This window comes from Gorilla gorilla, chromosome 8, assembly GCF_029281585.2.
Source record: "Gorilla gorilla gorilla isolate KB3781 chromosome 8, NHGRI_mGorGor1-v2.1_pri, whole genome shotgun sequence".
NCBI classification, from domain to species: Eukaryota; Metazoa; Chordata; class Mammalia; order Primates; family Hominidae; genus Gorilla; species Gorilla gorilla.
In genome coordinates, this window is record NC_073232.2 from 68,450,081 (window position 1) to 68,473,249 (window position 23,169).

The following is a 23,169-nucleotide window of genomic DNA, read 5'->3' on the forward strand; positions in this document are numbered from 1 at the left end:
TGATGTGCAAGCTACATCTCTAACCCCCTGACCTCTGCCTTCTCTACCTCCCTGCCCACTCCCTCATTCAGAGACACTGAGCGTCACCTCTCAGGAGTTTCCATCTTAACACAAGATGGAAGAGAGTTTCACTTCAGGCCACTGTTTCCCACTATATCTTAGTCCATTTGGGCTGCTCTAAAGAAACTACCACAAACTGTATACTTTTCAAACAACAGGAATTTATTTTAAACAGTTCTGGAGTCTGGGAAGTCCATATCAAGGCAGATTAGCTTTCTGGTGAGAGTCAGCTCTCTGGTTCATTGTTAGCATCTTTTGGCCAACAATGTCTCCTGTGTTCTCCCACAGTGGAAGGGGTGAGGCAGCCCTCTGGGGCCTCTTTTATAAAGACACTAATTCAATCCTTGAGGCTCCACCCTGGTGACCTAATCATCTCCCCATACTCCCACTTCCTCATACCATCCCTTTGCGTTTAGGATTTCAACATATGAATCTTTAGGGGACACTAACTTTCAGGTCATAGCATTTGGACTGACACCATTGCCTCACCCCCGCCCCTCTAATTCTTGGGCCTTCGGACTCAGACTGAGTCACACCACTGACATTCTTCTTTCTCTAGCTTGCAGATAGCAAACCATGGGACTTCTCGGTCTCCATAACCACATGAACCAATTCTTAATAATAAATCTCCTCTTACATATACATATACCCATATATATCCTATTGGTTCTATTTCTCTGGCTATCCCTGGCTAATACACACTGCAAGCACCTGTGCAATACCAAGGGCCTGGCCATCTGCTTGAAATGTAAAATAGAAAACACACCCCCCCACAGAGAGAGTGAGAGAGAGAGACCCTGTCTAGAGCCACCCACCCAGTGCCTGTCCCTAGACCAAGGCCCAGTCCCCTTCACCTGTCTCCATCATAAGCGTCACCAGCCTGTCTGACAAACTGCCCAGCAAAGTTATTGACATTGGCCTGGCTGCCTGGGGATGCAAGGCCCTGAACATTGTAGAGAATGAGATGTCAGGCCTGATGCACATGTGGGAGCTGTACTCGGCCTCCAAGCCACTAGAGGGCACCCACAGTGCCAGCTGCCTGCACATGACCATGGAGACGGCCATCCACATTGGGTCCCTCATCACCCTGGGTGCCCCAGCAGCAACATCTTCCCCACCCTGGACCATGTGTTGGCTGCCATTGCCAAGGCTGGCATTCCAGTATACACCTGGAAGGACAAAAGAATGCAGAGTACCCATGGTGCATCGAGCAGTCACTGTAATTCAGGGATGGGCTCTCAACATTATTCTGGAGGATGGGGGTGACCTCGCCAACCTCTTCCACACAAAGTACTCACAGCTCTTGCTGGGCATCTGAGGCACCTCCAAGGAGACCATGACGGGTCCACAACCCACACAGGATGATGGTCAATGGGATCCTGAAGGTGCCTGCCATCAATGTCAATGACTCCCTCACCAAGAGTGAGTTCAACAAGCTCTATGGCTGCTGGGAGTCCCTCATAGATGGCATCAAGTGGGCCACAGTGGTGATGATTGCCGGCAAGGTAGCGATGGTAGCAGGCTGTGGCAATGTGGGCAAGGGCTGTGCCCAGGCCCTGTGGGGTTTCGGGGCCCACGTCATCATCACCAAGATCGACCCCATCAATGCACTGCAGGCTGCCATGGAGGGCTATGAGGTGACCACCATGGATGAAGCCTGTCAGGAGGGCAACATCTTTATCACCACCACAGGCTGTGTCAACATCATCCTTGGCCGGCACTTTGAACAGATGAAGGATGATGCCATTGTATGTAACACTGGACACTTTGAGGTGGAGGTCAATGTCAAGTGGCTCAGTGAGAACACTTGGAGAAGGTGGCCATCAAGCCCCAGGTGGCCGGGTACTGGATGAAGAATGGGCGCCACACCATCCTGCTGGCTGAGGGTCGGCTGGTCAGCCTGGGTTGTGCCATGGGCCACCCTGGCTTTGTGATGAGTGACTCCTTCATCAACCAGGTGACTGCACAGAATGAGCTGTGAACCCACCCAGAGAAGTACCCCATTGAGGTTCATGTCCTACTCAAGAAGCTGGATGAGTCAGTGGCTGAAGCCCACCTGGGCAAGCTGATCATGAAATTGACCAAGCTGACTGAGAAACAGGCCCAGTACCTGGGGCATCTCCCCTGATGGCCCCTTCAAGCCTGATCACTACCGCTACTGAGAGCCAGGCCTGCATTTCACCTTCCAGCTGCTGTTCTTGCCCAGGCCCTGCCTCTCCTTCTTAAGAGTGAATGGCACCAACTTTGTGATTGGTTTGTCAGCATCCTCCATGGACTCCCCAGGGCCGTTCACTCAGTTTTTGGCCTCTGCTGCACCCCTCATACTATTCCAAGTGTGTCAGGGGAACTGAGAGTCCCCTCCTCAAGCCTGGTCATGGTGGAGGTATGAGGGAGACAGCCACAGGGAACTGTGAGCTCAGTGGTCTTGGAACTGCTCACTAAGTCAGTCCTTCCTTAACCTGGATGTCAGCAGTGGAGTCACAAAGCCCATGTACTTTACCATCCAGGCCTTCACCTGGCCTGTGGACTTATACCCTGTGCTTGGTTTACGGTTCAGTCGTTCCTCAGCCCGTGACAGATGAGAAGCTGCTGTATTGAAGTGCAAGGAGGAACTGTTTCAATTTTCCTGAGAGCTTGGCTTAATGCTGGACCTTCTCTTAAACCTCGTAACAATGAGATTGGTACTTTCAGTCCCTTTCACAGGGATTAGAATACACTCTTAAGGGACAACTGAGAAAGAACAGAGAAGTGACAGCCAGAGGTTGAGAGGGGACAGAAAAGCATAAAAGCAGGCACAGATCAGCCACCACTTTGTAACAAGAGGGTTCCTATCACAACCTTGGGTCAAAAAGAGAATAATTTGGCTTATAATGTTTATAATGTTAAAAGAAAGCAGGAAGGTAGGTAAATAAAAATCTCAATGCCATTAAAAAAAGAAGGAAAGAAAAAAGAAACAGAGAGGGAGAACACAAAATGGAATGAATGTTTCAGTAGATATCTGACCAGGTATGCAAATTACCCAGCCCAGCACAGGCAGAAGCACTAGGCAGTGCTTGAGACATGGAGTTCCCTTCTGCCCCTCTGTCTCCCTCTACATGCTGGGCCTACTCAGGGAATCCTGGTGAGAGATGGAGTTCCCTTCTGCCCCTGTCTCTCTCTACATGCTGAGCCTACTCAGGGAATTCTGGTGTTCACAGAAGGGGTCAGGGGAACTGCATGAAGACCACAGCTTTGTGTACACACACAAGCTTCAGCACAGGCGTGTAGATGTGTGGTTGTATATGTGTGCATGCAGAGGAGTTTTGCAGCCATGCCTGGTGGGAGTCTGGGGGAGGCTCCTGGCTTCAAAGAGCCCAAGCCATTAGCCCAGGCTTGGAGACTTGAGCTGAGTGATTGGAGGGAGGGGCTGAGCAGCAAGCTCAGGAATAGCCCAGGCCGGCCAGGAGGACAGTTCACCTAATCGTCAGTGGTGAGGGAGCCTCGCCCCAGCCCAGAGCTGGGTCCACTGGCCAGCCAGGTGGAGGGGTTCCTTCAGGCTCTAGTGATGACCTGGCAGGAAGCTGGGGACATGCTCTAGGCTGTGAGCCTCTGTGAGAGGCAGGTGGATACTTCCCCCATATCCCCACTCCTGGTTGCAGATTCTGCACTTGTGGACAGGAACCGAGTGCCCAGTACACCTCTGCAGACAGCTGCTCTGCATTGACTCCTGCTTCCTCCACTTAAAAGTTGTGGGATGTTAAGCAAGTTGCTATAAATTCTCACACCTGTACTTTCCTAATCTATCAAATGTGAAGAAAGCAAGCCAAGCTCACAAAATATTAATGAGTCTAAAACAATTCACCCGCGGTGATCAGCAGCACATACCCAAGGAGGATAAAAGAAAGTTGATAAAACTCCCCAGTGTTCTGATGTGACGTCCCCACCTCCTAGGACCAAGGGTCTAGCACAGAGTAGAGGCTTAGGATGCATCAAGGCCCCATTGAGCTCTGGGAGTTCTGGCTCTGCCCACTTTAATGATAAATGATCAGAGTGCTGCACTAAGGCAGCTTCACCATTAAGCAGCCATCTGGGAGGGCCTGGTGGTTCAGCTCCCAACTGCGGAAGGGGGCAACCTGGGGAAGTGCACAGGGTTCTGGACTAGAGCCAGAAGACTCGGCTGCTAAAGCCCAGCCCAGCCCTCCTACACTTTCCTACACTTCAACCCACCTGATGCCTCCTCTCATGGAGGCTCGAGCCCCTGGTGGTGGGTGTGGGGTGGGGGATCTAAGGGCTCACCTTGTCGCTAGGCAGTCCCTGTCCCAATCACCTCCATGCCTTTTTGCTGGGGCTTGTGGGTTGACAGTTGAAGTTTCAGGACCCCAGGAAAAGTGCCTTAAATAACACATTCCTGCAAACGGATAGCCATTTATTTTCCCATCGATTGGAGATGGTCGCAGTAGCACATCCTATGTGGGTCTGGTTCCTGCCGTTATTCTCTCCCTCACCATGGTGCTCCCCAGAGGACCCCCTAACAAAATAAACCTCCTACGTGTACATTTTCCTCTCCAGTCTGTTTCTAAGCCCCTGTGAGGAGTTCAGCTAATACAGGTGTGCAGACTGGGTGTGCACATCTGCCTCCAAAAGTCCCACCAGGGTCTTGCCATGAAGGGAGCCTTCCCTGGTAGGTTAGGAAAACCAGTAGGAGAGCTAAAGCTCCACGGTCCTTGCCCTCAGTGATTGGTGCCCTAGCAGGGACTGGACACTGTCCACAAATCTATCCCCAACTCCTTCTCGGATGCACAGCTACTAAATTCTAGCCTTCCCTGCAGCTCAGCGGGCTGTGTCTGAGCTCATGGCAGTGGCAGGTGCACATGCCTGTCACCCAGCCTAGCCCTGCTCCTTCTGTCTGGCTGATAAGAAGCTGATCTCAAAAGAATGCTCTTGCCTGGCAGAGCTTCCCCTGCATATTGAGGTCCCTGAATGACCAATGGAGGCCTGCAGTGCCCCTGGGGGCCTGGACCCTCTCTGTGCCATCCCAGAGGTGAGCAGTGCCCTGGCTTCTTGTGAGCTTCCATGTGGGGCTACTCCTTACCTCACCTGCTCTGGCTCATTCCAGCTCTACAGGGGTGCTTAACGTGACATCCATTGGACTCTCAGAAACGTGTGTTCTTATAGTTCTGGTCTAAAATAAGGAATAAAAGTTGCCCACCGTGTTCCCTTTTGTACACTTTGGTTTTGGGCAGCTCTGATGTGAGACTTGTTTTCTGAAATTATGCTGCTCCTCCGCCGAGGAGCGGGCAATGGAACAGTGGCAGCCAAGGAGTAGAAATGGTTAGTTGGCACCTCTCAGGCATCAAAAGAGTGAGTAAATACTAACACTTCAAACAGATCCTCTAGGAGAGCATGCTGAAATTCACCAGAGACATGATGGGAATCAGACAGCAGAGGAGAGGGAAGCCTGCCGAGCTGGGACCCCCATGGAGCAGAAAGGGGCTCCCTAACACAGGGAAGAGGTGAGCAAGTGAGAGAACCCTGAAATTTCACAACTCCACCATGGACCTTCGCAATCCTAGTCACAGGGAGCCCTCTCATTGCCCCCGGGACTCCAGATGAACACAGGGAGCCTGCTGGAGACCGTGCAGAGGCACTGCTCAATCCCACATGGATCCCACAGGCTTTTGATCCCTGATCTGCCTGGTGCAGCCACTGCTGCCTGCCATGGAGGGGAACTGGGCACTTTCGTGTGCCCCAAAGACAGATACTGCAGCTGCGGTAAGGAGGAGTGGGTAGACAAGGCTTCCCTCTGCTGCTCCTCTCTGCCAAATGGGACTTGCCTGGTTTGGTGACAGGCTGCCAGTGCCACCACCCACCCCTGACTGAGCATGACAGCCACAGCTCACTGTTCCCCTGAGAACCCAACCCCCAGAGGCTGCCCATTATCCCGTTCCACCACAGGCTTGCCTCTGCTGCCCCAGGCCAGGAAGGGAGCAGGAAGGTCAGGCACCTTCCTGAGCTCCTAACAGCAAAATCCAGCTTTGGGAGAGAAGTGCAAGTGGACCATGAGCCCAACAAATATCATTGCTCATTGCCCCAGCTGAAGGTTCCTGCCCTCCTGGGTGAACGGTGCACAGCACAGCCACCCTGCTATGCCTGAACATTGCAGCTGTGGCCTGGAGCCCTTCGGAAAGCCCAGCCCCCACAGTCCTGTGATCTGTTCTCAGGCTCCAGGGGATCAGCCCACCCCTCCCTGTCACCGCCAGTACCTGAACTCTGGGCTGACTGGATCCTGGTCCAGCCACATCAGGACTCCTACATGCCATCTAGAGGGTCATTGAGATGGGAGTTGGGGAAATACCTAGCCCAGTCCAACATCGCTGGCACCTGACTACTCCCTGGGCCTGAGTTTGGGCCCACCCAACCAGCCAACACCACCATGATGACTCCCACCCACATGGCTGACAGGCACAGCCATTCCCCATCTCCCCATGAGGCAGCGGCATTACCACATGGAGAATATTATCACACTGGCGAGCCATACAACTACCTGCATTAGGCTGAGTGAAGAAGTTCCACCCTGAAGCCACTCCTGTGGAGAGGCACACAGGACAGGTATTTTTCATGTCTCTGAGCCACACTGTGGCCTGGAGATAGACCACAGTGTGTATCTGAACAGAGACACCAGCCCCAGAACAGAGGTGTGATAGGGAAGCTGATTGCATTCCTGCCTATCTAGGACATGAAGCCAGTGCAGCCCCTTCACCCCACCACAGAGACCTCTGTGCATTTCATCAGGCGCTCCCCCAGCCACCCCCATCAGGGCTGGTGCCTGTGCTTATCACTGGGCGTGTTTGTGGGAAAGCCAGGGGGTCCAGCTCTGCCCCACTGCATCCTCCCTTTCACTCCCCCCATGCATTCTGAACAGGAAGCTCAGGGCACCTGGCATTCCGCTGTCCAGCCTGTCACCTGAAACTATAGAGAGCACCTCAGTGAACAAAGATCAAGTACAAACCCATGGGCTTATGCCACAGCACGCTCTTATTTGTAAGTGCCACCTACTGGCCTACAGGTTGAACTGCACCCCCCAATAAAAGAAGTGCACAGGGCTGCAGGAGAAAAGGCAAAATCCCTACCAACATACTCTACAGTGACACCCTCAAGGGGAGGGGGGATAACAGAGAAAATATCCCACATAAATGAAAACAAATTTAAAAATCAGAAGTGTCAGCTCCTCCAGATGAGAAGGAACCAGTGTAAAAATTCTGGCACCATGAAAGATCTGAATGTTGTGACAACATCAAATAATCACACTAGCTCTCTAGCAATAAGCTCCAACTGATATGAAAACTCAAATATTACAGATAAAGAATTAAAATTATGGATTGCAGGGAAGGTCAACGAAAGCCAAGAGAAAGTTGAAAACTAACACAGAGAAACCATGAAAACAAACCAGGAAACTAAGGAAGAGATAAATACCTTAAAAAAAAAACCCCAACAGAACTTCTGGAAATAAAAAATACACTTAGAGAATTTCAAAATATAGTTAAAAGCTTTAACAATCCAAGTAGAAGAAAAAATTTTCAGATCTTGAAGACTGGTCGTTTGAATTAACACAGCCAGACAAAAATAAAGAAGCTTTTTTTTTTTAAAAAAAAAATAGGATTATGTAAAATCACCAAACGTAAAACTTATAGACATTCCTGAGAGAAAAGAAAGAGTAAGCAAACTGGAAAACATCTCGGGGAATAATTCAGGGAAATTTCCTTAATCTTGCTAGAGAGGTAGACTTCAAGATATAAGAAACTCAGAATACACCTACAAGATATTATAGAAGATGAACATCATGAAGGCATATAGTTATCAGACTATCCAAGGTCTGCAATAAGAAAAAAATCTTAAATGAAGCTAGAGAAAATGATCAAATTACCTATGAAAGAAAACCCATTAGACTAACAGCAGACTTCTCAGCAGAAACCCTAAAAGCTGGAAGAGACTGGGGGCCTATTTTTAGCCTCCTCAAGGGAAAAAATGCCAGCCAAGCATTTCATATCTCACCAAACTAAGCTTCACAAATGTAGGAGAAATAAAGTGTTTCCCAGATGAACAAGTGCTAAGAGAATTCGTCACCACTAGATTGGTCCTACAAGAAATGCTCAAAGGAATTCAAAACATGGAAATTAAAGGGCGCTATTCACCATCATGGAAGGATACATAAGTACAAAGCTCACAGATCCTATAAAGCAATTACAAATTTGAAACTCCAAAACAACTAGCTGACAACATTATAACGTGAATAACACCTCACATATCAATATTAAGCTTGAATGTAAATGGCCTAAATCAGGGGTCCCCAATCCCCAGGCCATAGACTGATACCAGTCCTTGGCCTGTTAGGAACCTGGCCACACAGCAGGAGTTGAGTCGTGGGCAAGTGAGCATTATTGCCTGAGCTCTGCCTCTGGTCAGATCAATGGCAACATCAGATTATCATAGGAGCGTGAACTCTATTGTGAACTGCACATGCAAGGAATCTAGGTTGCATGCTCCTTAGGGAATCTAATGCCTGATGATCTGAGGTCAATCAGTTTCATCCTGAAACAATTCCCTGCCACCATCTGTGAAAAAATTGTCTTCCATGAAACTGGTTCCTGATGCCAAAAAGGTTGGGGGCTGCTGGCCTTAATGATCTGCTTAAAAGATCAGAGAGGCAAATTGGATATAAAACCAAGACCCAACCATCAGCTGCATACAAGAGACCAATCTACTGGCTAAAGACAATTTCAGACTCAAAGTAAAATGGTGAAAAAGATATATCGTGCAAACGGAAAACAAAAGTAAGCAGCAGTAGCCATTCTCATATTAGATAACACAGACTTTAAACCAACAACATTAAAAAAGACAAAAATACTATTATATAATAATAAAGCATTCAATACAACAAGAAGATTTTACTAAATATATATGCACCCAACAATGGAGCATTCAGATTCATAAAACAAATAGTACTAGACCTAAGAAAACAGATTGATAGCAATATAATGATAGTGGGGGACTTCAATATCCCAATGACATCACTAGACAGACCATCGAGGTAGAAAATAACAAAGAAACTCTGGACTTAAACCGGACTACAGACCAAATGGACCTAAAAACATTTATAGAGCATTCTACCAACAACCACAGAATATACATTCTTTTCACCTGCACATGAAACATTCTCCAAAATTGACCATAACCTTGGCCATAATACAAGGCTCAATAAAATAAAATAAAAACTGAAATAATATCAAGTGTCTTCTCAAACCACTGTGAAATGAAATTAGGAATCAATACCAAGAGGAACACTCAAAACTGCACAAGTACCTGGAAACTAAACAACTTCCTCCTGAATGACTCTTGGGTAAACAATGAAATTAAGGCAGAAATAAAAAAAATTCTTTGAAATGAATGAAAACAGAGTCATAAAATACCAAGACATCTGGGAAAGAGCAAAAACAGTACTAAGAGGAAAGCTTATAGCCCTAAATGCCTACATCAAAAAGACAGAAAGATCTCAAATTAACAACATAACATCACAGTTGAAGGAACTAGAAAAAACAGAACAAACCAAACTCAAAGCTAGGAGAAGAAAGGAAATAACAAGGAACAGAACTAAATGGGATTGAGACCATAAAAAGATACAAAGGATCAATAAAACAAAAAGTTGGTTCATTGAGGGGATAAACAAAATTGACAGACTGCTAGCTAGATTAACCAAGAAAAATGAGAGAAGATTCAAATAAGCACAATCAGAAATGACAAAAGTGACATTATAAATGATGCTACAGAAATACTAAAGATCATTAGAGACTACTATGAACACCTCTATTCACACAAACTAGAAAACCCAGAGGAAATTGATAAATTCCTGGAAACACAAAATCTCCCAAGACTGAACCAGGAAGAAATAGAAATCCTGAACAGACCAATAATGGATAAGAAAATTGAATTAGTAATAAGAAACTTTCCAAAAACACACACACACAAAATTTCCCAGGACCAGATAAATTCACAGCTTTGTACATCTACCAGATGTACAAAGAAGAGCTAGTATCAATCTTACTGAAACTATTCCAAAATATTGATGAGGATCCAGTATCATCCTGATACCAAAATCAGGCAAGGACACAACAAAAAATAAAACTACAGGCCAATATCCTTTATGAAGGTACATGCAAAAATCATCAAAAAAAAATACTAGTAAAACAAATCCAGCAGTGCATCAAAAAGATAATTCATCACAGTCGAGTGGGCTTTATTCCAGGGATGCAAAGATGGTTAAAGACAGCAAATTAATAAACATGATTCACCGCATAAACAGAACTAAAACAAAAATCATATGATCATCTCAATAGATGCAGAAGAAGCATTCAATAAAATTCAACATCCTTTCATGATAAAAACCCTCAATAAACTAGACATCAAAAGAACATACCTCAAAATAATAAGAGCCGTATAAGACAAACCCATAGCCAACGTTATACTGAATGGGGAAAAGTTAAAAGCATTCTCCTTAATATCTGAAACAAGACAAGAATGCCCACTCTCGCCAGTCCTATTTGATATAATACTGGAAGTCCTGGCTAGGCCAATCAGGCAAGAGAAAGAAATAGAAGGTATCCAAATTGGAAAAGAGGAAGTCAAATTATCTCTGTTTATGATGACATGATTGTATACCTAGAAAACCCTAAAGACTCTTCCAATAGACTTCCAGACTTGATAAACAACTTTGGTAAAGTTTCATGAGATAAAAATAAATGTACAAAGCTCAGTAGCATTTGAATACACCAATAACATGGAAGCTGAGAACCAAATCAAGAACTCAATCTCATTTACAATAGCCACCTAAAAAAAAATTACCTAGGAATACATTTAACCAGGACTTGAAAGATCCCTACAAGGGTAACTATGAAACACTGATGAAAGAAACCATAGATGATGCAAATGGAAAAACATCTCATGCTCATGGATTGGAATAATCAATATTGTTAAAATGACCATATCCCTAAAGCAATCTACAGATATGACACAATTCCTGTCAAATTTTCAACATCATTATTCACAGAACCAGAAAAAAAATTCTAAAGTTTATATGAAACAAAATAAAGCCTAACTAGCCAAAGTAATTGTAAGAAAAAAAAATCCAGAGGCATCATATTGCCTGACTTCAAACTATACTGCAAGGCTATGGTAACTAAAACAGCATGGTACTAGTACAATAAATGGACATGTAGATCAATGGAACAGAATAGAGAGCCCCCAAATTAAAGCTACATACCTACAATTAATAGATGTTTGACAAAGTCAACAAAAATAGTGGGGAGAGGACAGACACCCTATTCAATAAGTGGTGGTGGAAAAATTGGCTAGCCACATGCAGAAGAATGAAACTGGACTCCCATCTCATTATAAACAAAAATTAATTCAAGATGGATTAAAGACCCAAACGAGACCTGAAACTGTAAAAATCCCAGAAAAAAAACCTAGGAAAAATGTGGATATCAGCCTAGGCGAATAATTTATGACAAAGACCCCAAAAGCAAATGCAACAAAAACAAAAATAGGCAAATGGAACTTAATTAAACTGGAAAGCTTCTGCACAGCAAAATAAATGATCAACAGAGTAAACAGACAATTTACAGAATGGGAGAAAATATTTGCAAATTATGCTTCCAACAAAGAACTAATATCCAGAATATATAAGGAAATCAACAACTCAACAGAAAAAAAACAAGCAACCTTATTAAAAATTGAGCAAAGGATATGAATAGACATTTCTCAAAAGAAGAAATATAAACAGCAAGCACATGAAAAATTCTCAACACTGCTAATTATCAGATAAATGCAAATTAGCACCACACTGAAATATCATTTCACACCAGTCAGAATGGCTATTTTTAAAAAGTCAAAAAACAATAGATGTTGTTGTGGATATAGACAAAAAGAAACGTTCATACACTGATGGTGGGAATCTAAATTGGTTCAACTTCTATGAAAATCAGCATGGAGATTTCCCAAAGAACTAAAAATAGAACTACCATATGACTCAGCAGTCCAACTACTGGGTGTCTATCCAGAGGAAAAGAAATCCTTATATAAAAAAGACACCTCTACTAGTATGTTTATCTCAGCAATATTCACAATAGCAAAGTCATGGAACCAATGGTTGACCAGATAAATAAAATGTAGTATAAATACACTATGAAATACTATGCATCCATAAAAAATGAAATCATGTTATTTGCAGCAACGTGATGGAGGTGGAGGCCATTATCCTAAATGAACTAACTCAGAAACAGAAAATCAAACACCACACATTCTCACTTACCAGTAGGAACTAAACAATGGGTACACATGGACATAAGGATGGAAATAAGAGATGCTGGAGACTCCAAAATGGGAGAGGGTGGGAGGGGGATGAAGGCTGAAAGACTACCTATGGGAAACAATGTTCAGTATCTAAGTGATGGGTACAGTAGAAGCCCAATCTCTACCAGTATACAATATACCCATGTAACGATCATGCACATGTACCCCCTGAATCTAAAATTTAAAAAGGCAGCCCACCTGCAACTGAGCCCACCTGCATGATCAAGGGCTGTGTCCCTTTTCTCCCTTCACCAGGATGATGCCAAACCTGGGGAATCAACTCAGCTGGAGAGGAGGAAGCAGGGCAGGAGTGGCCCGTGGAAGCATGGCTGGCAAAGTTCCCTCTGCCTGCCCCTGCTATCACTGTCCAACACAGAAAGCCTGTGAGGGTCCCTGTGGGTGGCCAGAGCAGCGGGGTCCTCCTCTGTGATGACTTCTGAGCTCACCTTCTTAATATATGACTTCCTCCCTTGAGGGATAAGGAAGGATGACAGGCCCTAGCTTGAGTTCATATTGGCTAAACTCCAAAGGCTCTCAATCCCCCTTAACAAACAAGTATGTTGATTTCCCCAGGATCACATAGCTCTTCATGAAATTGCACATACATTTCTTCCTATGGGGTCTCAGAGTTGCAGGGACGGGAAGCAACATCTTCATGTTTCCACATGGGTAACACAGAAGAAATAAAGTCTCTGTACACTTTCATGTTATTTCAACTCCCTTTCTGCCTAATGAAAGCTTTCCCACACTTTTCCTGGTGTCATGAATACAGTGAACATTTTTCCCTTAGTCTTGAGAGATACACAGTCCCAGGCACCTTGTAAAGTTGCCTTGGCTGCTCTGGGCACAATTGTATGTGGCTGTAGGCATTAGGCAGCTGGGCCAGACAGTCTAGAGCCAGAGGGTGCACTGTCTGGCTGGCTGTCCCTTCCACACCTGCAGGCATGCATCCTACCTCTCTGGACCCTGTCTCATTGCGCTGCACACAGGCCATGCACCTGCTCACCGGGCACCAGGTGCCCTTGTCATAAATATCTCCACCGGTCTAGCAATGAAGTGGGAACGCTCAATTCTTTGTGAAAATCTCTGTATTTACAGGACCAGAGGTGTTTTGTTTTGTGAAACAAAAACTCTCTAAAAAACAAAGCAAGACAAAAAATTGATGAAGCCAGGCCTCCCATTCCAGGAAGAACGTTGAGAAGTGAAGTGTGGAGGGGCAGCATGTTCTCGAGTACCCACAGTTGCTCAGGGAATGAGCCTCCAAATGGAGAAAAACCAAATGACTAGGTCCCGTCCACCCCCAGGGGCTCTAGCATCCTCTACCATTTCCTCAACATTGACCTGGCTCATTTCTCTGGATGCCTTGTGCAAGGCGTTGTGTGCCTGGAAAAGCCTCTCATAACCAGCTTGGGAGATAGATGTGTAGACACAGATGGGAGAGGCTGGGGAAGGGTGGGAGAGGCCGGCTTCCCATCATGGCAGCTGGCAGGACCCAGATGCAGAGTCCAGGCTGCAGCAGGACAGGAGGGTGCAAGACGGAGAAGGGGGACAAGAAAAAGTAACTCCTCAGGATGATGGCACTGAAGGTTAAAGTCATGTGACCTAGAGAAAGCCCCCAAAGCCCTACACACAGAGGCAAGACATTGCTTTGAAGCCTTAAAACAAAGAAACAAACAAACAAACATGGGGGGGGGGACAGTGTGGTTATCACTGTCAAATTAGTCAATACTGTTTAAAATCCAAATCTGGTATATTTTTAACTTGTACTTGTCTTTCAGAATTTCTGTGGAAAAGCATCAATATTGCATTCCAGTAGATGAGGGAGGTGGAGAGCCGTTTATTTACTCTCAAAGATGGATTAGGGATGACTGGACAACCTCAGCCATAGCTCCCCTCTCCTGACTTGCTCAGGAGCCCCATGTGGGGTGCCCATGGCCTGTGTGGGTGGCACCTTGGGCAGTCATGCAGCCACCATGTGCACATGGTGGGCGGTGGGACACTGCCTATTGACACTCATCTCTGTTGGGGCTGTGGTTTCTTCTATGGGGACAAATGATTAAGGAGGGAAGTTTATCTTTTCTCCTGAAATGAGGAGGATTCCCTGAAATTTGCCTGGTCTTGGGGACGGTGTGGGGTATCTGGGAAGATAATTAGCATTTCCAGAAAGGGCCTCACTGCCTTCTGGGACACATTCAGAATTTGAGTAGCCAAAAAATGGAAACCAGGGACAAGAAGATGAGTACAGGAAGTGAGATATGCAAGTATTTTTCCTTTCAAAAAGCTAAGGAGGGGCCGGGTGCTGTAGCTCACACCTGTAATCCCAACACTTTGGGAGGCCGAGGTGGGTGGATCACCTGAGGTCAGGAATTTGAGACCAGCCTGACCAACATGGTGAAACCCCATTTTTACTAAAAATACAAAAATTAGCCAGGCGTGGTGGTAGGCTTCTGTAATCCCAACTACTCAGGAGGCTGAGGCAGGAGAATCGCTTGAACCCAGGACGTGGAGGTTGCAGTGAGTTGAGATCACACCATTGCACTCAGCCTGGGCCTGGGCGACAGAGCGAGACTCTGTCTCAAACAACAACAACAACAACAACAACAACAACAACAGCAAAAAGCTAGGCAGGGATACACAGTATTTAATTCATATTTCAAACACTTTTTGAGCTTTTTAAATGGAGAATTTGCCCTAAGACCTCATGTGTCCCAGCCCTTGATGACAGATGAATTCGGGGCTGTTGGGAGTGGAATGCATCCATGCCTGGCATCCCGACAGCACCAGGGCACTGTGTCGTGGCAGGTGCAGTATAAATCCAGCTCACTCAAAAGACAAGCTCCCTGGTGTCAAACACCATCAACTTTGGTTGATCAGCAAGAATTCAACTCCTTTGACCGCAAGAAAAGACTCAATGTATATGTCCAGTTCAGCAACAAAAGCCTGTTAATCTTGGGTGTTTGGTGTCTTAGAAGTTGGGCTCTGAGGGGGGGAGTGACAAACGGGGTTCTGCAGTGTGCCTGAGCAGTGGGGACAGCAGCGGCAGCATCCTGGAGGGAGGCCTCAAGCACCTAGCAGGGGGGAGGCGGCACCTGGAGGAGCAGGTGAGGGGGAGGCACTCCCGGCTGGGTTGAAGGCAGCTCTTTGGGTTGCACAGAGTCTGTGCTTGGGAAAAGTACTCCAGGCTGTGTCTCAGGCAGATCCTTGGGCTGCAGGGAGTCTGTTTGCGGGCAAGGCACTCCCTGCTGTGTTGGCTGTGTCTCAGGCAGATCTTCGGGCTGCAGCGAGCCTGTTTGAGGGCGAGGCACTCCCGGCTGTGTGTCAGGCACATCCTTGGGCTGCAGGGAGCCTGTGGTAGGGAAGGGCACTCCTGGCTGTGTGGAAAGCAGATCCTTGGGCAGCAGAGAGCCTGTGCATATTGGGACTGTGCAAGGGCTAAGCTGAGGTACCTCCCCTGTAGGGAAGAGAAGAGAGAGAAGGTCACCGTGATGGCATTGGAATTGGGCTCAGAAGGCTGCAGTTGCCTGGCTCAAGGGATGGGGCCGGGACCCATCGGGACCCACAGGGTGGGCCTTGCTGTGCTCCTCCTCTCTCCCCTTGGTGCTGCCTCCAGCCTGGACTCCTCCTTCCAGACTCAGCTGTAGCATTAAAAGTCCCCTCTTCCTCTCCAGGCAGCCTTGGGTCTCTGACTCTGGACTCCCTCAGCCCTCCAGTCGAAATTGTTTGCTTCCCCCTGGTAGCTAGGAGGGGGCCCCAATTACCTCTATGCCCCAGCATGGCACAGAAGGCTCTAGTGAGCATGTGGAAGGGATGAGTGCTCACCACAGCCCTCAAGGCTGGCTCCAGGGACCCTTGGGTGGGTGATGAGCTGAGAAGGCAGCAGCTCCACGGTTCCCTTGGTTTGGGAAGAGGATGATCCAGACCCGTAGGAAGAGCAAACTGTTTTGCAGAAGCAGCTGCTTTGCGTTCATCTTGGGCACACACTAGTGTAGCCAACTCACCACCCACACAGCTGCAAGCCACACAGAGATTGTCTTTGTGTTCATCTGTGATGCCTTTCTCTCTGCTGGCTTCTTATGCTCATGATCGGGGCAACCCTGTCTGAAGACTTGATCAGGGCCTTTTAAAAAGGCCCTCAGGGTCACTCTAAGTAAGGTCAAAGGGACTGGGGTTCAATCTAGCCTCTGACCTCAGGCAAGTCACTCAACCTCTTGGGAATGACTTTCCCATCTCTCAAATGGGCCCAGCAATACCAAACATGGATTGGTCACCCCAAGTCCATTCTTCCTGTCTTCCTTACTAACGAAGCCTGCTTTTGTTAAGAAAGGCAATGTGGTGCAACAAATCACCATGGCACATATTTACCGATGTAACAAACCTGCACATCCTGCATATGTATCCCGGAACTTAAAATTAAAAAAAAAAAGAGAGGCAATGTGCTCAGTTGTAAAATGACCTTTTCCCAGTCTCCCTTGCTGAGCAACATGGCCATGTGAATGCATTCTGGCAATGGAGTATAAATAGGAATTGTTGGGCATTGCTTTAAAGAAGGCTGCTTTCCCTTTTTCCTTCTTCTTCCTGCCTGTAATATGGGTGTGATGGCTGGAGCTCCAGAAGCCATCTTATAAGCATGAAAGCAAATTGTAAGCCTGGCCTTTTCAAGGAGAATTGTTAGGTTTCCCCAAGGCTGTTCTCTTGGGGCTTAGCAGGCAGGCAATTAGATAACAATCTTTCTCAGAGCTGCTCAGCTCTCCCATTTCTCAATTTGTATAGGCTGTCCTCTGTTTCTGGAATGTTCTTCCTAACCTTGTCTGCCCAGTGAACTGCTGCTCACCTTTTCAGACTCAGCTCCAGAGTGGCCTCCTCCAGGAAGCCCCTTATCCTTGCCCCCAGCTAAATTGACCACCCTGCTTGGTCTTTCCAGTCATGTCCTGGCAGAAAGCTGAGCCCATTGTGGGAATTGCCCTGTCCTTCTAGATGTGCCTGTCCCTGCTCTGCAAGCATGAGGACTGTAACTGCATCCCCTTCGGCACCTGTGGCTGGAGGGCTGCAGCAGGATCCCAGGATGCCAGTGGGCATATGCTACTTTGCCTCGACCTCCCCGTCTGTGATGTGGTGCTGATGACGCCCACATACCACGGCAGGAGCAGCAGCCCATCAATGCTTGTGGTTTCCCTGGCGTGGGGCCTGTTCTGCTCCTTCTCTACTCAAGGCCACCCTTCCTGGCTGCCTGGAATCCCAGGGGTCCCCTGCCAGGCCAGTCTCAGCCTGATGGTCCCAAGGAAACCCTCCATTCCTCACTGGTGTTCCACAGAGCATGCAGACTTTGAGCTTGCTTGAACCTGTCATTCATGCATAAAGCCTCCCCTTGGGCATGTGAGTGACAAATGCCTCAAATGCTGGATTCCCCTACAGAGATGGTCTCTCTCTTACTGAGAGGGGCCCTTCTCCCCTCTAGGCCCCGTCCTGGGACCTGCCCTCTCCTGCCCCTGCCCTGCTAGTTCCCATCCAGGATGATGCTCACTTTCCCCTTGTGCCTCCTCAGACCCTGTCCTGAGCCACCTGTGTCTGCAGCTGCCTGTCCACCCTCCTCCATGCCCGATTGGGCTCCTGCCACCTGTTCAGGGATTCAGGCTTCCTTCTTAGTGCAATCCAAGTGTGTTAGCCTGCTCTCCCTGACTCCACCCATCCCCAAATCTAGTCCTCCCAGGACCATCTTCCCTCCCAGCTCACACCCTCCAGAGATGCTCTGCACTGCTGGCAGGATCCAGTCCCTCCACCCAGCCTGCACGCCAGGCCATCCTCTGCCAGGCTCCTGGGGTCTCCATACCCTGCCTTCAGGCAATCACAGCCCAGCTACTAGAAGAGCTGGCCATGCCCTGGCACCCTCCCTCACTCCTCTTGAGGGCTCTGCTCCTCACCTCTCCACGTTGCACGCCCAAGCCCAGCCATCCTGAGCCTCAGCTCTGGTGCTGCCTCTGACAAGCTGCCTTCCTTGAAGGGGAGCATCCTGGTCCCAAAGCCCCAGAGCACTAGAGCTGAATCTCTTTCTCTTTCTCCAGACAGCCTGTCTCTCTCCTTGCAGCACAGAGTTGGGGTCCCTTCACATAACAGCACCCTCACCCTGCTTGCCCCAGGTCACACACAAAGCTCAAGGCCGTACCCAGAGCAAGAGCGACCAGAGAGTCTATGGGCTTGGCCCAGACCTCCACCTGGAGGAACACGGATGATTTCTCCACCTTTCCTTGGGGCTCAAGAAGGTTCAGCACTGTATTCCACCCACCACTGCCCTCCTGACCACAAGCCGACTGGACCCAGAGTGCAGGTCACTCCATCAGGATGTGCTGGGCCACAGTCCAGGCCTCACAGAGGTGGCTTTGTCATGGGGGCTTGAAGCCCCACCTCACTCCTCCTGGGCACCACCCAGACTATAAGGCCCAGGCAAGATCTTGGCTTCTGGTCAGTGCTCTCCTCTGTCCACTCAGGCCTCAGCCCCCAACCTTTTTTCGTCTGAGCAATCCCTAGGGGCAGCCAAGGCCATTGTGCTCAAACCCTCTTCTGGCATGGTTAGAAGGCATGGCGGGAACCAGAAAGGATAATGCCACTCCCAGAAGGAGGTGGCCCCTCCTCCTGGCACTGCCCACCCAGCCTGGGGGATCTGTGGGGATGTTGTGAGGGGCTGCCTCTGTTCATTTTTGTGGGAGGAGGAAGAGCAAGCTGTGGGGCTCAGGGGCCTGCTGACTGCTGTCCACTCATTTCTCCCTGCCTTCCATCATCCCTAACACCAGTGCTGGGTGAGGGCAGGGGTGAGTCACCCTGCCCAGCCCCTGTTCCTTCCTTCTATCCATCTCTACTCACAGCTATTCCTCTTTTTATCCATCTCTACTCACATACTATGAGTCCACTGATATTTTTAATAAATAACCCTTTTACCATGAAGATGAAAAAAAAAAAAAAAAACAGATGCCTTACAAAGAAAGACCTTCTGATCAGCCAGGCCTTCCTGTGATAAATACCTTTACTCCATGGCCTAAAACTGAGCTTAGAGCCACTGTAAAGGACTTCCCTAACCCAAGGGTGAAGCCTCAAGGGTTTACTGAGGAATTTCGAATGGCTCCCTGACCTTAACCAATTTATTCACATAATATTGGGGCCTGGTGAAGCTAAGAAATGGATGGCAGCAGCAGAATGGGGTGGACCTGAGGAGGATATTAAAGACCCTCAAAAACCCCCGCATAAGAAGAGGTAAAAGGAGCTAGAAAAAATGCTGAACACATTTTACATTCAGTTCCTAAGATTGTTCCAGAAAAAATTGATTGGTGTATCATCCAACCCTGCAGGCCAAAGCAGAAGGAACCAGTTTCAGATTACAGAACTTGCTTAGAAACACTGTTTCTGAAATATTTTGTGCTCAAAATATAGCAAGGAGTATTTCCTTCAGAGACTGGAATGGCATTAACTGCTGTATTTACAAATGAGCTCCGTCCTGAACTTGGCAGTTCAATTAAAACCCATAAGCCAGGATGGAAAGTTACAGACATGACTGAATTGGTGGCCTTAGCTGAACATTTTGAGAAGACTCTAGAGCAAGAAAAAACCCAAAAGGCTAACAATCTTATGCCTCTCCAATTACAACAGTTACAGGGGCCATGACCAAAGGGACCTTCTCATTTTTATTTTAAATCACAAGCAAGAGGTCCAGAATAAGGAATTCCTTACCCCAAGGTAGATGCCTTCATTGCAAACACCCAGGACACTGGGAAAGGAGATTGTTGACTTTTGTCTCAGTCTACCACCAAGGCTCCTCCCTTTAGGCTGGACTGGTTCACCACTAGAGGGGACCCAAGAGATTTTAATGCTCAGAATAATAAAAATAGACAGGGCTCAGGGATTCTCTAGTAAACTGCTCCCCAAAACACCCTTAAATAAACATAGAAAAACAAGATGTAAGCTGGGAATCCTGTGCAATGCTGGTGTATACCAGGGTCGCCTTATCCAGCATAAACCCTGCTTTAAAAAGCCAACAAATCTCTTGGAGTGAAAAGATCATCTCTGTGGTGAGGGTTTCGAATCAAGTTCAAGAGGCTTCCATATCTGAACCCGCCTAATCAACTTGAGGATATTTGCAAGAAAATATACCTTTCTACTATGTAACAGTGATCCAGTAAACTTGCCAGGGTAGGACTTTCAGAGTTGAAAGGGCACATACAATTCTCCTCAGAGGGAGAAGCAATCATAGAGTTTCCTGACTCTCCTGAACCAGAATGGTTATGCTCTCTACAGACAAATCGATAAGATCAAAACTCAGGCCCATAATGAAACACCTTTCTAAAACACCTGAATATTTATGGGTCTCTTCCTCAAATGATAGAGAAAGAATTAAAAGTGTGGCGTCTATAAAGGTCCAAACTGGTTATTCTAAGTCTTTGCCTAAATTACTCCAATATACGCTAAAACCTAATGAAATTAAAGGGCTCTCAACAATTGTAGGAGATTTAACTAAACTAGGATTTAGAATTCCATGTACCAGTCCTTGTTAACACTTCCATCCTACCAGTTAAAAAACCAAATGGATGAGGTTGAAGATTTGTTCAAGATCTACAGCTAATTAATAAGATTATAATACCAAGATTTCCCATAGTCCAAAATTCAAATACTTTATTACCTAACGTACCCACTGATTTAAAGTGGTTCATGGTAATAGACCTCTGCTCAGCCTTCTTTCGCATTCCAGTTCATAAAGAGAGTCAACATTTGTTTGCTTTTACTCAGAAAAATCAGCAGTACACCCGGCCTTTTCTATTTTTCCCAGGCATTGCCTCAGTACTTAATAACCCTACAGTCTTCTGGACATTCTACTGTTACTCAGTATGTAGATTACCTGTTATGCTCTCCCACTCAACAGTGCTCTGAAATTGACTCAATTTACCTTCTATAGCAACTCACACATAAAGGTCACAAGGCCTTGATGGAAAAACTTCAATTTTCAAGAGAAATATTTCACTATTTGGGACATGACTTGACCGCTGAAGGGATTTCCCTCTCACCTGGGAGAATTCAAAACTATTCAACATTTTCCTTGGCCTGGAACCAAAAGACATTTAAGAGGTTTTCTTGGACTCACAGGATATTGAGGATCCTGGGTTGCAAATTTTCCCTTAATTGCCTCACCATTGTTTTAGCTCACTAGAAATGCAGTATGGGAATCTTTACCTTGGAAAGACAGTCCAGGCTTTTAACCATGAAACTGGCCTTATGACAGCCTCCAGCTTTAGGACTTCCAAACTACACTAAACCTTTTACCTTGGTTGTTCATGAACACAACAATCAGGTATTAGAAGTTCCTACTCAAGAACATGGGGGAAACATAGGCCCACTGCATATTCCAGTCTGCAATTAGACCCAGTAGTTAGGGAATATTCTAATCATTTAAAAGCAGTAGTAGCAGCAGCCAAGTTGGAAGCTTCATCCGAGCTTGTTCTAGGGAATGAACTCAATTCACAAGTCCAACATGCTGTGAAAAGTCTATTAAGTTTCAACCAAACACAGCATTTTTCAGCAAGCCAGCTAGCATCTTATGAAATTCTTCCCGATGTCTTCTAATCTCCATCTAAAATGCTGCAACCTACTTAACGCTGCTATTGTATTAACTCTTCCTGACTCTGGTGATGACCACAATTGTGTAAGTGCAGTATTGGAAATAGTGGCCTCTTGCGTTGATTTACGAGACAGTACATTGGCTAATCCTGAGTTATTATTTTTTTGTTCATAGGTCCTATGCCAAAAACTCAAAAGAAAATATCAGGCAGGATATGCCATTACCACCCAAAATGAGCTAATAGAGGAGGGAACTCTTCCTCAACTTAAGTCAGCTCAACCCACAGGCTTTTTGCTCTCACCCAAGTCTGTCCTATAGCTAAGGACAAGTCAGTAAATATTTACACAAATAGAAGACACACTTTTGGAGTAGTACACAATTTTGGCATTTATGGAAACAACAAAGGGTTTCTTACTTCTAGTGGGATCCTCATTAAATAAACGGACTCCAAATAGATAAACTCCTTTCTGCTACCTGGTTACCATCAGAGATGGCCATTATTAAGATTGAAGCTCATACCTGTAAAACTGAACCTGAATATAAAAGGAATGCTCTAGAAGGTATTTATGCCAAATCAGCTAGTGCTGAAACTATTAGGATATACGATTTAAATTAACTCCATAAGATTGATCCAAGTCAATTCTCTCATGATGACCTACTCAGTAAACACTGCAATGCACTTGATTTGGAAAAACAAATTTGGTATCTAAAGGATGTAAATTCAATGTTAAGCATAGACTCACAGAGGGCTCAGATGGCTGCCTGGCCCTTCCTGAGTCTTTGAAGCTTCTACTATTAAAAGCTCTGCATCCCACAACTTGTCCTGAAACAGAATCCATGTTATGAAGAAATACTGATGGGATGACTGTTTCAGAATTGCTAAAATGGTTTATAATCAATGTTTGGTTTATCAAACTCATAATCCTGGGAAAACAATAAAAACTTCAGGTAGTATATTTTCACCACTTGATGGGCAATTTCTCTTTTTTTTTTTTTTTTGAGATGGAGCCTCACTTTGTCACCCAGGCTGGAGTGCAGTGGCGCAATCTCGGCTCACTGCAACCTCTGCCTCCCAGGTTCAAGTGATTCTCCTGCCTCAGCCTCCCAAGTAGCTGGGGCTACAGGCATAC

General features: G+C 46.5%; 1 protein-coding gene and 1 pseudogene across 5 annotated transcripts in view; one reads left to right on the plus strand and one right to left on the minus strand.

Annotated features, from left to right (window-relative positions):
- Positions 1 to 919: 919 nt before the first annotated feature.
- Positions 920 to 2,222, plus strand: LOC115932706 (adenosylhomocysteinase-like; annotated as a pseudogene).
- Positions 2,223 to 15,364: 13,142 nt separating this feature from the next.
- ANTXRL (ANTXR like) overlaps positions 15,365 to 23,169 on the minus strand; it is a 43,082-nt gene continuing 35,277 nt past the window's right edge. For all 5 annotated transcript variants that reach the window (XM_031006253.3, XM_055353065.2, XM_055353066.2 and 2 more), the window contains one exon: positions 15,365 to 15,895. In XM_031006253.3, coding sequence (XP_030862113.3) covers positions 15,410 to 15,895 — 486 coding nt within the window. In that variant the 3' untranslated portion in view covers positions 15,365 to 15,409. The remainder of the gene's footprint in view (positions 15,896 to 23,169) is intronic.